Source organism: Accipiter gentilis, chromosome 26 (genome assembly GCF_929443795.1).
Source record: "Accipiter gentilis chromosome 26, bAccGen1.1, whole genome shotgun sequence".
Taxonomy (NCBI): domain Eukaryota; kingdom Metazoa; phylum Chordata; class Aves; order Accipitriformes; family Accipitridae; genus Astur; species Astur gentilis.
This window is the reverse complement of record NC_064905.1, coordinates 16,646,450-16,658,514: the sequence shown is the minus strand read 5'-3', so window position 1 is coordinate 16,658,514 and position 12,065 is coordinate 16,646,450. Positions and strand designations below refer to the sequence as shown.

At 58.8% G+C, this 12,065-nt stretch overlaps 2 protein-coding genes across 4 annotated transcripts in view; both read right to left on the bottom strand.

Moving 5' to 3' along the window:
- Nucleotides 1-351, bottom strand: part of FLT4 (fms related receptor tyrosine kinase 4) — a 60,670-nt gene extending 60,319 nt beyond the window's left edge. For both annotated transcript variants that reach the window (XM_049829821.1, XM_049829822.1), the window contains exon 1: nucleotides 145-351. In XM_049829821.1, the coding sequence (XP_049685778.1) occupies nucleotides 145-202 (58 nt within the window). In that variant the 5' untranslated portion in view covers nucleotides 203-351. The remainder of the gene's footprint in view (nucleotides 1-144) is intronic.
- A 4,670-nt stretch (nucleotides 352-5,021) lies between these two features.
- Nucleotides 5,022-11,160, bottom strand: LOC126051041 (zinc-binding protein A33-like). Of its 2 annotated transcripts, none has more exons than XM_049829695.1 (7): nucleotides 11,119-11,160; nucleotides 10,180-10,454; nucleotides 9,508-9,603; nucleotides 7,565-7,798; nucleotides 7,137-7,156; nucleotides 6,261-6,376; nucleotides 5,022-6,152 (listed from the first exon to the last, which is right to left on the bottom strand). In XM_049829695.1, the coding sequence occupies exons 2-7, from the start codon at nucleotides 10,450-10,452 to the stop codon at nucleotides 5,608-5,610; spliced, it is 1,284 nt and encodes a 427-aa protein (XP_049685652.1). In that variant the 5' UTR covers nucleotides 10,453-10,454; nucleotides 11,119-11,160; the 3' UTR covers nucleotides 5,022-5,607. The 2 variants fall into 2 exon arrangements, with proteins under 2 accessions (XP_049685652.1, XP_049685653.1); XM_049829696.1 differs by having other exon boundaries at nucleotides 11,114-11,159.
- Nucleotides 11,161-12,065: the final 905 nt, after the last annotated feature.

Below are 12,065 nucleotides of genomic sequence, written 5' to 3'. Positions count from 1 at the left end.
GAAGCGCCGGGTCCCGTCCCATCCCGCCGGGGCAGCCCCTCCACCCCCAGCACTCCCCGCAGGTGCGGGGCGAGCGGCAAGAGCGAGCAGCCCCCCAGCCCAAGGCGGGCAGGAGAGGAGAGGAGAACCCCGCAAAACGCTCACCTGCTTCCGAGACAATGCCGAGCCAGAGCCAGAGGGGCAGCGTGCAAACTCTCTTCATCTCCGGGGCCGCGGGCAGGTCCGTGCGGGGCGGCGCGGAGCGATGCGGTGCGGTGCGGAGGGGGCTCCGCTGCCCGAGCTTTGCTCCCGCCGCGCCCCAAAGCTGCGGTAACGCGCGGCGGCGGGCGGGGAGCAACCGGGGCCGCTTCCTTTTCCTCCGCCCGGGCCGCCCGCCGCCCTCCGCCGAACCCGCGGGGCGCCGGGCGGGCGGGCGGCGGGGCGGGGAGGGGCGGGGCGGGGGGCGGACACGGGTGGGAGGGGGGGGGGTGGGGTGGTGACCGGGGGGGGGGGGGATGCCGCACCTGCGTGGGTGCCTGTATCCCTCTGCACCTGTGAGCATGGGTGTCCCGCAGCTGGGTGCGCATCCCACCCCCCACCCCCCCCCCCCGCTGCAGCTGGGTGCGTGGGTGTCCCGCAGCTGGGTGCGTGGGTGCGCATCCTCCCGGTCCCAGGTACACGGGAGCACCCCCCCCCCCCCCACACACACACACGCACACACCTGTGTGCATATTTATGCGAACGCGCACCTTGCGCGCAGCCCTCTACATCTCCTTCTGTCCTGCGTGCGTCTGGGTGCGCGTCCCGGCCTCTCGGACCGGAGGGAATGCACACAAATACCCTCTCACACCGGTGGGCGCACACCTCGTGAACACGCACGTCTCGCATCTGCTGGCGCACATACCTTCGTGCCTGCGGACACCCCCCCTAAAGCCCACACCTCCCACCCATATGCACCCCCACCCGAACTCCCACTCCTCCTGCACCCCCCAGGGGCATACAAAGATGCACACGCAGTTTCTCGCACCTCTATGCACACACTCACACCCCTACTCATTTGGGGGTGCACTAGGGCCCCCACCCCCCCCGCTCATGCCGTCCATCCGTCCACGCTGCCAGCTCCGTGGGGCAGCCACGTTGCCCCCCCCAGCACCGAAACATGCGGCACACGCACCCCTCTCTGGCAGGTGTACACCAAAATCCATGCACACGACCGCGGCCTTGGCAGCAGAATGATGCCGCCCCACGCGTGCCAGCGGCGCTGCCCTCACACCGCTGCCCCTGCCAGCGACAGCGGCTCCGGCTCGGTGCGAACCGACTGCGACCACGCTGCAGACGGAGGCGATGGCAGAGCTTTGGGAGCGCGGTGGCACGGAGGGCACAGCCCTGGCCAGCTGCCTGCGCACCCAGCGAGCGCTGAATAGATAAATTAACACAGCCCCGCGCTGCACCCCGGAGGGTTATTAATTATGCACGCTTGCAGACAGCGAAGAAAGAGCCTGAATGAGAACCATGTGCTCATGGCTTCGAAAAGGCATGAAAACTTCTCGTGCGCTCAACTGCTCTCATTGCCAAACGCGTGGAAGAAATCACCCTGGCCCTCTCCTGGAGCCCTCAGAGGAACTCTGAGCCACAGAGTTTATTTTACCCGACTCCCCCCAACCCAATTAGTGAGATTTGACCCGAGAAATCCGATGACATCGCTCTTCAGCACACTCATCTTGGACCACCTCCCTCTTTGATCCCAAAGGAGCAGAAAGCAGAGGTGTCCCTCCTTCCCTGTTGGGTGTCCAAACCCTTGCAAGTTTCTGGAGAGAGATCTTTTTAAAAACTCGCCATGATGATGGGGTGATGAGGCAAAGCTGGGGACCGTACAGAGGGGCAGCACTGCCCACTGCCGCAGGGAGAAGAGCTGAGATTGTGGGATCAGACCCTTCCCCGGTGCCGGGGGCTGTAATCAGAGATGGGGCAGGCACCGGGCTCCCTGCCGTGGCAGCGCAGCCACACTGGGGGCCACTGTGAGCATCAGGGGTCATCGTGTACCTGAGAGATGAGCAGCGAGGTGGTGAGGTGTGGACAGCGATGGAGGGATGAATCACATCGCACCGTTGAGATGCTGGGTAAAATGCACAGTCGAAGGGCTGCCTGGAGAAGCTGCGTGGGAGAAAAGCAGAGGGTCTGACCTGGGGTTCGTGGGGAGGGGGATCCTTTGGCACTCCAAAAATCAACGGATTTTGGCGTCCCCCATCCATGGCAGTCCAAATGTGGCACTGTGCAGGCGGTGGTGGCCAGGACCAGCCCGTCCATGCTGCCATCTAACGGCAGGACGCCGGGGAGGGCTCGCCCCACGACGATGGGGAATTTTCCATCACAAACACAGGGTGACTGTGGGACCGATGGGACCTTTCCATTGTTGCCGCCCTGGGAAACAAAAGGATCTTATTTTAAAATCTTGTCCCCCTTCCAGCACGTGGGGGGGGGACGACGGGGACACGACCCGAGGAAGCAAAGGCTTCCCCAAAGCACAGGATAAAGACACAGACACGTCGCAGAAGGGGGCTGGGGCAGGAGCTGCCGGACCCTGCCCAGCCCCAGACACGGCTATGGGGGAGGCAGAGTGGGGTGGCTCTGAGGACACCCAGGGACAAATCGACAAGATAACCTGCAAGGAAAATACAGCCTGGTCTTGGGGGCAGACGGTGAGAGCCAGCCCTGGCAGGTGCACAGTCCGGACGCTGGAGCAGAAAGGGGTTCTTCGCCCCCACGGTGCCCACATTCCCATCCCCATCCCCTCCTGCCGGAACCCAGGGCCAGGCCCAGCCAGTCACTACATTCACACCACACCTGTGGTTTCTGCTCCATCGTGCTACGGTTTATCAGTGAAATGCATTTTTCAGACAGGATTTAACAGCAGGTAGCATTTCCTCACCGGGCTAAGGCTGCACGTACAGCTCAGAGCAGCGTTTTCCCCGCACGTAGGAGCCGCTGTACGTGCGGCGTGCAGGGCAGGGGCTCTGCCTGCCCCAGCCTTCCTGCCAGACCCCTTCCCCGCCGGCAGGGCCAGGCGAGGACATTTCACCCCAAAACGCAGCTCTGCCTGGGAGCGGCACGCCACAGCCACCGCACACAGTCCGGCAGGAGGAGGAGGAAGAAGGATGTGCTTCCTCGGGAGCCTGTTCAGCCCAGGGATTTGGGACGAGCAGGTTTCACTGCTCTCCAGCTCTGCCTTTGGCAAGGGGAAGGTGTAGGAGGTGGCAGCGATGGCACTGGCACACGTCGCTGCGAGCTGCTCGCAGCCCGTGCCGCCACACCGGCCCACGCGGCACGCGGCAGCGGTGGGCAGTGGGAGCTGGCGGCCGCCCTCCTCCCTGCCGGCAGCCGCCGAAGCTCGGCTGTGCTCGCCAGTGCCTGGTGGATCCGTTCCCCCTCACGCTTTGGGGGTTGGCTGCGGTTTCGGGGCAGGTTGGGGAGGCGATGGGTTTCAGCCCCCCCCCCCCCCAAGTCGCAGCTCCCTGCTGCAATCAAACTAGCCTCACTTTCCCACTGAGGGTCCCAGCCCTTGCAGGGGGGGATGACAGCCCCGCTCACAGCGGCATTTCCAAGCCAACAGCTCTTTCTTCTCTACTCTTATTTCAGCTGAGGCTGGAGGGCAGCGAGAGGACGAGGCAGGAGGTGGGAGAGGAGGGCGAGTCCAGCCCAGGGGCTCAGCAGGGAGGGAGCAGAGCTCGCTCACCAGCTAAAGCCCAGCTGGGGACTGGGAGGGAGCAGAAACCCCTGGCAAGCACACCCGACCCCCAAGTAAGGCTGCATAGAGCAGCAGCTTCCCAATAACTGGGTTCCCTCTGCACCGACCTCCACCCCACGCCTGCAGAGCCCCAGGCTGCTTCGTGCTTCTGCACAGGAGGGCATGTCTGCCTGCATCTTGCATGGATCATCCTCCCCTCCGGCTGAGCACAAAGTCTTTTCCTGCCCTGGCACAGGCATTAAGCAACCCCAAAACCAGGTACTACAGCAGAGCCCAGCCCTGGCACACTGCAGCAGTGATGCACAGGAAGGGGGAATGTCACTCGTGGCACTGTGGTAGGACAGGGTCCCCTGTCCCATCCCCGCTGGGCAGGGGGATGACCAGTGAAAGACTTGTTTTGACAAGTGTCCCTGTGCCCAGCTGTGGGAGCTGGAGAGCCCTCACACTGAGCCCTGTCCACAGCACAGAAAGTTGAGCCTCTACAGAGGAGGAATTTGCAGGCTCCAGCCAGCACCGGGGCTACACAGCATCAGGGTAGCTCTGGCCTCTGCTTTGACCCTGGAACAGACTTGAGTGGGATAAACATGACAATTCCACCCACCCCAGGCACTGCGATCCTCCCTCCCACCCATCACTCCCATCAGCCAGGCTGGGACCCACCCCAGCACCTCCTGCCTCAAGTCGACTCTGGTGACTTGTGAGCAAGACAGGGACACGGCCAGCACCCCCCCAGCACAAACCGCAGCAGCCAAATCCACTCGACTTGCCCCCCTCCCCAGAAGCCCCAGATCACCCTCTCACAGGAGCAGGGCTGCCAGTGGGGTGAAGAGCTACACTGGGACCGCCTGCTCCCAGCAGCAAAGGCTGCCTGGGCTTTTGTGAAGTTGACCTGAAACAGGACTTTTGCCTTTTTCACATCTACACATCCTTAAGACCCAGCCAGGCCAGAGGAGACCAAATCTTAAACCCCAGGAGCCTAAGGCCAGGGCTGGGCTCAGACAGACCTCCCTACCCCACAGGGCTGCCAAACCCCCACCTTGTTCCCAAGCAGCCTGACACAGGGGGGTAAGCAAAAGAGCAAGAGCCGCTGCAAGATGTGCAGGAAACACTCCAAGGGAAGGGCTGAGTGAGAGCAGTGGCTCTTTCGTGCCTCCTGTGCTGCAAGTGGAGAGAAGGAGCCTGGGCTGGAAGCAAGGACCAGGGGGCTGCTCTGTTCCCCCAGGCTGTGCTACACCCCAGTACCATAGATTCCACCTCCCCCAGCATGCAAGCCATGAGCAGGTCCAGCACACAGTGGTTTGTCTAAAGAGCTTTAATGGTGATCAAGTAGAAGGGAGGCAGCACCGCCATGCCCTGGAGCGGGTCCCACACCGTTCACTGAGCTCCCTCTGCCGCCAGCCCAGAGCCCTTCCCCAAGAAGCTCTTTGGGCAGAGGTAGCCCATCGCTGGGACACAGAGCTGAGCGTCAAGAGGCACCTGATGGTGCTCCAGAACCAGTGCCCTCCTCCACAGGGTTTACGGATGGGAGCATGGAGGGACAGGAGGTGCAAGCAGCCTGCTGCCACCTCCACTGCAGTCCCGTGGCTGTGGTTACTGAACTGTGCAATGCTCAGGCACAGAAGGTTGTTCTTCAAGGGGTGCCAGGCACCTCCGGGAATGCAGCATGCCACCCGCAGCCCATGGCACAGAGAAGGGAGGGCAGACGGGAGCTTGCAAGAGACTTATTCCCCTCCTTCCTCTCAAAATTGAATCCAAAACAGCCCCTCCAAAACCCAACAGGTCCATGTGTGCAAAACTGGCCTCCAGCATGGCCCCAGGCAGCCAGCCGGCAGAGACCAGGAGCCAGGCTGGTGTCCCTGAAGCTCCCCACTCCTCCTCATCCCTCACAGGGCCAGGTGGCAGAGGCGCATGGGCTCCATGTTGGCCCCCCCGTCGCTGAAGCAGGTGCTGAAGAAGGGGCAGTATCTCTCCGCGGAGACCTGGTGGAAGGTGAAGAGGTGGGACATGTCCCCGGCATTGAAGAACGTGACAGTGCCCTCCTCGCAGTCCAGGAAGACCCCCACTTTCCGGGGGGGCCGTTGGGGAGTCAGGCGCACCCAGGGGGTGGCGGTGGCCCAGTACTCCGTCCTGTTCCGCAGGCGAAGCGTCCAGTAGCCGTTCTCCGGGCACAGCTTGACCTTTGCTGCCCGGTCCACAGCCTCGGCAGCCACCCCCAGGTCCCACTTGGTTTTGCTGCCCACCCAGACCTCCCAGTAGTGCCGGCCACTGTCAAAGGTCTGTGAGCCCAGGACGTTGACGCACTGACGGAAGCGCCGGGGGCTGCTGGGGACGGGCTGGGCTCGATTCCTCTCTGTCACTGCTGTCAGGTCTCTGGAGAAGACCAGGTTGGGGTGGGCTGACTCAGGGTCGAAGGTGAGTGGGGCAGGAGCTGTAGAGACATCGAGCATGGCATTTTACCCGTTGCATATTCCCTCTGCAGAGAATCCCTGGCCCTGCCACCATCCAGCACATCCATCCCTCACACCGATCCACTCACCGGGGCAGATGGACTGCAGCATCCGTCTCCAGAAGATGTACTGCAAGGGGCCGCTGCGGCTGTCCCTGTAGTGCTCCAGGTTGAAGGCAGGCTGGGTCTCAATGCGCACCGAGGGCCTGGAGCGGAGAGAATGGCAGTCAACAACTCCGCTGTGCCGCTAGCGAGGCACGTGGGAAGAGCGTGGTCAGGACTGCACCACGCTACCAACATGTGACAGATTTGGTAAAGATGGGACACAAACAGCAGCTCTGGCAGCTGCTTGCTCTGCCTGCTGCAGTGCTACCCCCAGCATTGGGGCAGAGGTATTGTGGACTGAGACAGATCTGGCAGCACCACTCATGAAGCGGTGACCCACGGCAGACCAGCACCCAGCACACCCAAACAGGACTCCTGCACAGGTGAACAGACGAGGCCTGCGGAGCCAGGCTGCATCCCACTGCAGCTCCCAGGGAGGGAGGGGACAGGGACACACTCCCCTATGGCAGTTCTGGCCCTCAGCTTCTTGCAGCCTCAGATAAACCTGCACCTCGGGGTCAGTTTTGCAGCCCTGCAAGTTGTAAGAAACTAAGAAAGGGCAGAAAGGCCAAAGCACCAAGCATCAGCCTTGCTCCTGCTTGCAGCATGCGTGGCTCTTGCATCCATTCCAAACCAGCATGTCTCCTCCACCTGCTCTTCCAGCCTAGCCATCTAAACACACATGCTCCCTGGGAAGAGTGTCCAACATGCTGGGGACCAGCCCCCACATGGCACAGCACCAGCAGCTCGCTGAGCAATTTGTAATGCTTTTAAAACTTGACCCCTCCCCATGTGGCCCCAGCCAGGGACAGAGATAAGCTCCTGAAAAGGGAATTGGCTTCTTTCATGCCAGACACGTACCTGATATCCAGGCTCTCCACCTGCAGTGAGGAGCAGAGAGAATTAGCAGTCACTGTCTGTAATTCATGCAGCTGCACAAATAAACTCCCTGTTCTGCCTCCTGCTGTCATGCAGCAGAGAGAGACGAAACCAACCTACCAGGACCCACACCCTGGGGGAAACTGACAGGGCACTGGGGCCAAAGCAATTTCACAGGGGTGACAGAGAAGGCGTAAAGCTCCCAAGACCCACCACATCCGAGAGATCACCAGATCCTTTGTGGCTAAAGCCTCCAGACTCCAAGGGATTGGGGTCGATAATCCAGAGGGATGGCAGTGAGAACAACTTCCAGGTACAGCCTAGTGCTGTCATTTAGAACTTTCCCCATCCCAAACTGGGATCCCAAAACATCCCTCAGCCTCCTGCCAGGGTCAGCCAAGCACACTCACCTCCAGCAACGAGACTTCTTCCATCTTGCTCAGGGTCCGCTCTATGCGTTCTATGTCCCTCTGAAGCACTGACATTCCCTCCTCCAACCGGTGGACGTCCCCGTGCAGCCGTGCCAGCGACTGTTCTTCCTTTTCACCCAGCTCTGCCAGCACAGCTCTCTCCTCTTCCTCCAAGATCTGATGAAGGCGGGCAAACTCTGCCCGGATCTTGAAGTTCAGCTCCCCAGACACCTTCTGAGCAGAGGGAAAAGGCAGAAGATGATTCTGGCAGCTACAACACACAAGGTGGTACACAGGATGGCTGGGCCCATTACCGTGCTTACAGAGTATGGGAAATCAAAGAGTCTCAGACATACCCACAACTTCTTGGATAGAGAACAGGACACAAGGACAACTTTCAAGGCTGCAGAGCCAAAGGGGGGGAAAAATAATAATAATAATAATAATAAAAAAAATATCCTTGCACACAGCCACAGTGGGAGCCCACAGCCCTCTCCCACGCCACCAGGAATTTGCTTGTGTGCAATACTGGAGCTCTTTTGCTTTTCTGGAGCTGCAGACTCAGCTGTTCAGGTTAGTTAGGATTTATTTCAAATCGTGCCAGACTCCGCGCAGAGCTGCCTGACACTGGCAACTTGTTCTTTTTCTCCGATACCTCTGTCTCTCAGGGCTTCTGTTTGCATGGGAGAGACGGGGGAGCTGTACAAACTAATCTCCATAGTTAAGGCTGATAAAATCCCATTCGGCTCTTTTCAGAGGTCACTTTTTTCCAGTTGTTTAGTTGGCCAGCCAGCCTTGTGGTGCTCTCACTGCCTTCCTGACTGTTTACAAGACACAGCCAATGACTTTTTATTTTCCCGATCTTTGAGCTTCTGATGTCTAAGTGCAACCTTAGCCCTCATTATTTTCTTGAGGAGTGCTTCCTGAAATGCACATCCCTTTCTACCAGCAGGAAACCCATCTCCCCCAGAGTACATCTGAAGCTTCACCAGCCGGCACAGCACCCCAGCCTCCCTTTGCTCCAGCAGGTGCTTGTGCTGACACACCAGAACTGCAGAGGACATGCATGGCCTCCCTGTTCAGATCAGCAATTTGCTCCTTTACTCTTGAAACACGTCTGAGTCAGCTCTTCCACTGCAACAGGACATCAGCCACATGTGGTTATTTGCTAATACTTCTTCATTAACCTCAAAGGTCTATTCCAAATCTGGCAGTGGGACAGAGGTATGAAACAGTGTAGGCAGGGGGATCAGAGACTCCCATCAGAAGACAGTCTCCCATCAGTTTTATCTCACCTCTGAACTATTTCCGTTTTCCTTACTCTCCTTCCTTGGCTTTTAATACTTTTACATCACTCAAGAAGGAAACGCAGTCAGCCTGTGGCTGTTCTTGCTTCATTGATCAGTGACAAGTAGGCAGCCTAGTGCCACTCAAGCCCATAGAGAGCACTCGGGCTCCTCACATCATCTCAGAGCTTTGCGGAGAATCCAAATGTGGTCCTTGTGACAAGTCCACTGCTCTCCGCAGTGCCAACACTGCTGCTGACCCAACTTCTTCAGCTTTGCTGCCACCCCTTCAGATACACAAGAGGATTTTAGAGCTTCCAAGAATTAACCCTCTCCCAAAGCGGCAGTGCTGCAGGGCCAGAACAGGCTGCTCAGCTGACAGCTCTCACCACTCACCCTGTCTCAGCTCTGCTGTACCAACGCACCTTGTAAATGCTGCATTAACGAGTGCTTAATGGCTCTTCGCAAAGCCTCTACTGAATGTTCAGTACTGATGGGCTTTGGCCTACATATGGGGGAGTTTGTTCAGATCCTTACATAGTTATTGGTCTAGATTTGTACAGGAAGCTCAGCTAAATCTCAGCTGAAGTGATACACAGATCCTCTGTGAACATTAATCCAGAGGCTGTACAAAAAGCAGCTATCACAGGGCATTACCGTCAGGCCACAGATATCTTCCTGCGTCGCACGCTTCCTCCGCAAGAAGTTCTCCATCTCCTTCTGACGAGCTTGCAAAGCATCTTCCAGGTGCTTCTGCAGGAACGAGGAAAAGAAGGTGAGGAGACCATTTCACTGCTCTGCTGTGATTCAGGAGCAATCTTAATTCCTGAGGCCAGCATTAGAGGGAAGCTGCAACAAGACTTCTTATAAAGAAAGGTAACAAGAAGAAAGCACCTGATGCACAGGCTTGAGAACCTTGTAAGTGTGCACATAATGAGACAAATTTATTTTTAAGACTGGGAGCTCCAGCCTGGGATATCTTGTTTGCAGAAGGTTTAAACCCTGTGTGCTGCAAACCAACTTGTGCAGGGACTGACCCTTCAGGCAGTACACCCGGCACAAGCAGTCCTCACCCCTGGCTGCATGGTCCCTACACAAGAAACAACGAGGCTGCGGTAGAAGTCAGGCACAGCAGCGAGGGAAAACAAATGCAAGAGAAGAAAGTGTCTGAAAGACAGGCAGCTGGAAGGAAATAGGGAGAGGGAATGAGTAAGGAAGAGACAAAGATGTCATCGCACTTGGGTCAGGTGAGGAACGCACAGGGGTCCCTGGCACAGGGCTCACGTGGTGCCTGTCCCCTTCTCCCCCAGCCGAGCAGAAGCCGCTCACCTGCATCTTGTGCCGGTGCTCTGTGGATCCGCAGCACCGCACCTTCTCCACCAGCCCCGAGAGCAGGTAGTGGGTGCGGAAAGCCCGGCTGGGGAACTCTCGGCGGCACTGGGGGCAGGAGGGAACGCGGGTGCAGCTCTCCCAGTAGCCCTGGATGCAGGCCTTGCAGAAATGGTGCATGCAGTCCAGCATGACGGGCTCGCTGAAGAGTTCGCAGCAGATGGCACACGTCAGCTCCTCCCGCAGGCTCCGGTCCTGGCTCCTGCCGGCCATCCCTGCTGGCACACGGGAACCACCCTGAGTTTCCTGCCACCACCATCCCCAAATCCCCTTCCCTCTGAGCTAGAGCAGACTTCTCCCTCCCCTCACGCCGAGCTCTGCTGGGTGCTCTGGGGCAGGGTTTGGTTACCAACCCTTGGGTGAGAGGCACAGGACCTGCCCAGGTGCCCCTCGGGCCTGTATCCAGCCCTGGAAAGCCCCAAACGGTGGGAATGAGAGAAAAGTCCTGGCAAAGGGTCAGCCCCTTTGCAGAATAACAACTCTCCGCTTCCCATTACTTCAGCAAACCTACTCACAGGGGCTGGCCGTGTGTCCCTGACAGGGCCCCAGCGAAGGGCTCACCCGGGCCCAAGGGCTCCAAGCAGCCACCCTGCAGCCTGGGGACCTCCTCAACCCCGGAGCCCGGCAGGGCCGTACCCTGCACACCCCTCCTCAATCCCAGAGCCCGGCAGGGCCGTATCCTGCACCCCCCCACCCCCGCCGCCATTCCGCTGCAAGGGGAGCCCACCTTGCAGCCCCCGCTGCGGCTTGAGGTGCGCACCCCGGCCTGCACCACGCAACCCCCGCTGCCCGGGGTACAGACCCGGGCACCCCGCGGCACCCACCGCCCTCAAGCCCCTCGATGTCCCCCCCCGGGGCCCTCCAGCCCACGCACCGCACCGCACCGCAGCCTCCCAACTTGGAACCTCCACTCCGCCCCGCCCCACCCCACCAGCGGACTGACACCCTCCTCGACCAATCACCTTGCGGATATACCGCCTACCCGTCCGTTCATTGGATGGAAGATGGGGCCGGGAGGGGCTCCGGCATGTGACGTGGTCACGTGTGCGGGGGGCGGGACTGCTGCTGGGGCCTCGCGGGCGCCGCCCGTGGGAGGGCGCGTGCTGTGCGGGGTTGCGTTGCTTTGCGTCGCGTTGCATTTTGTCGCGTTGCGTTTCATCGCATTGCATTGCGTTGCGTTTCATTGCGTTGCATTGCGCTGCATTTCATTGCATTTCATTGCGTTGCATTGCATTGCATTGCGTTGCTTCATTGCATTGCGTTTCATTGCATTGTGTTGCATTGCATTGCGTTGCGTTGCATTTCATTGCATTGCGTTGCGTTGCATTTCGTTGCATTTCATTGCATTGCATTGCGTTGCATTGCGTTGCATTTCATTTCATTGCATTTCATTGCGTTGCATTTCATTTCATTGTGTTGCATTGCATTGCGTTGGATTTCGTTGCATTGGATTTCGTTGCGTTGCATTTCATTGCATTGCATCGCATTGCATTGCGTTGCATTGTGTTGCATTTCATTTCATTGCATTTCATTGCGTTGCATTTCATTTCATTGTGTTGCATTGCATTGCATTGGATTTCGTTGCGTTGCATTTCATTGCGTTGCCTTTCATTGCGTTGCCTTGCATTTCATTGCAGTGCATTGCGTTGCGTTTCATTGCATTGCATCGCGTTGCATTGCGTTGCGTTGCGTTGCATTTCGTTGCATTTCATTGCGTTGCACTGCTCCTGTACTGCACTGCCCTTGAACTGCAATGCCCCTGCGCTGCCCCGCTGCTGCATTCAGCAACCAGAGCTGAGAAATAAGCCCCGGGGAAAAGTCGTCCT

Coding starts and splice junctions, on each gene's coding strand:
- LOC126051041 (XM_049829695.1), bottom strand. CDS start 10,452: ATGGCCGGCAGGAGCCAGGACCGGAGCCTGCGGGAGGAGCTGACGTGT. Junction 7,157..7,564: donor AAGAAGTCTCGTTGCTGGAG/GTGAGTGTGCTT, acceptor TCCTCACTGCAG/GTGGAGAGCCTGGATATCAG. Junction 6,377..7,136: donor GTGGAGAGCCTGGATATCAG/GTACGTGTCTGG, acceptor TCTCCGCTCCAG/GCCCTCGGTGCGCATTGAGA.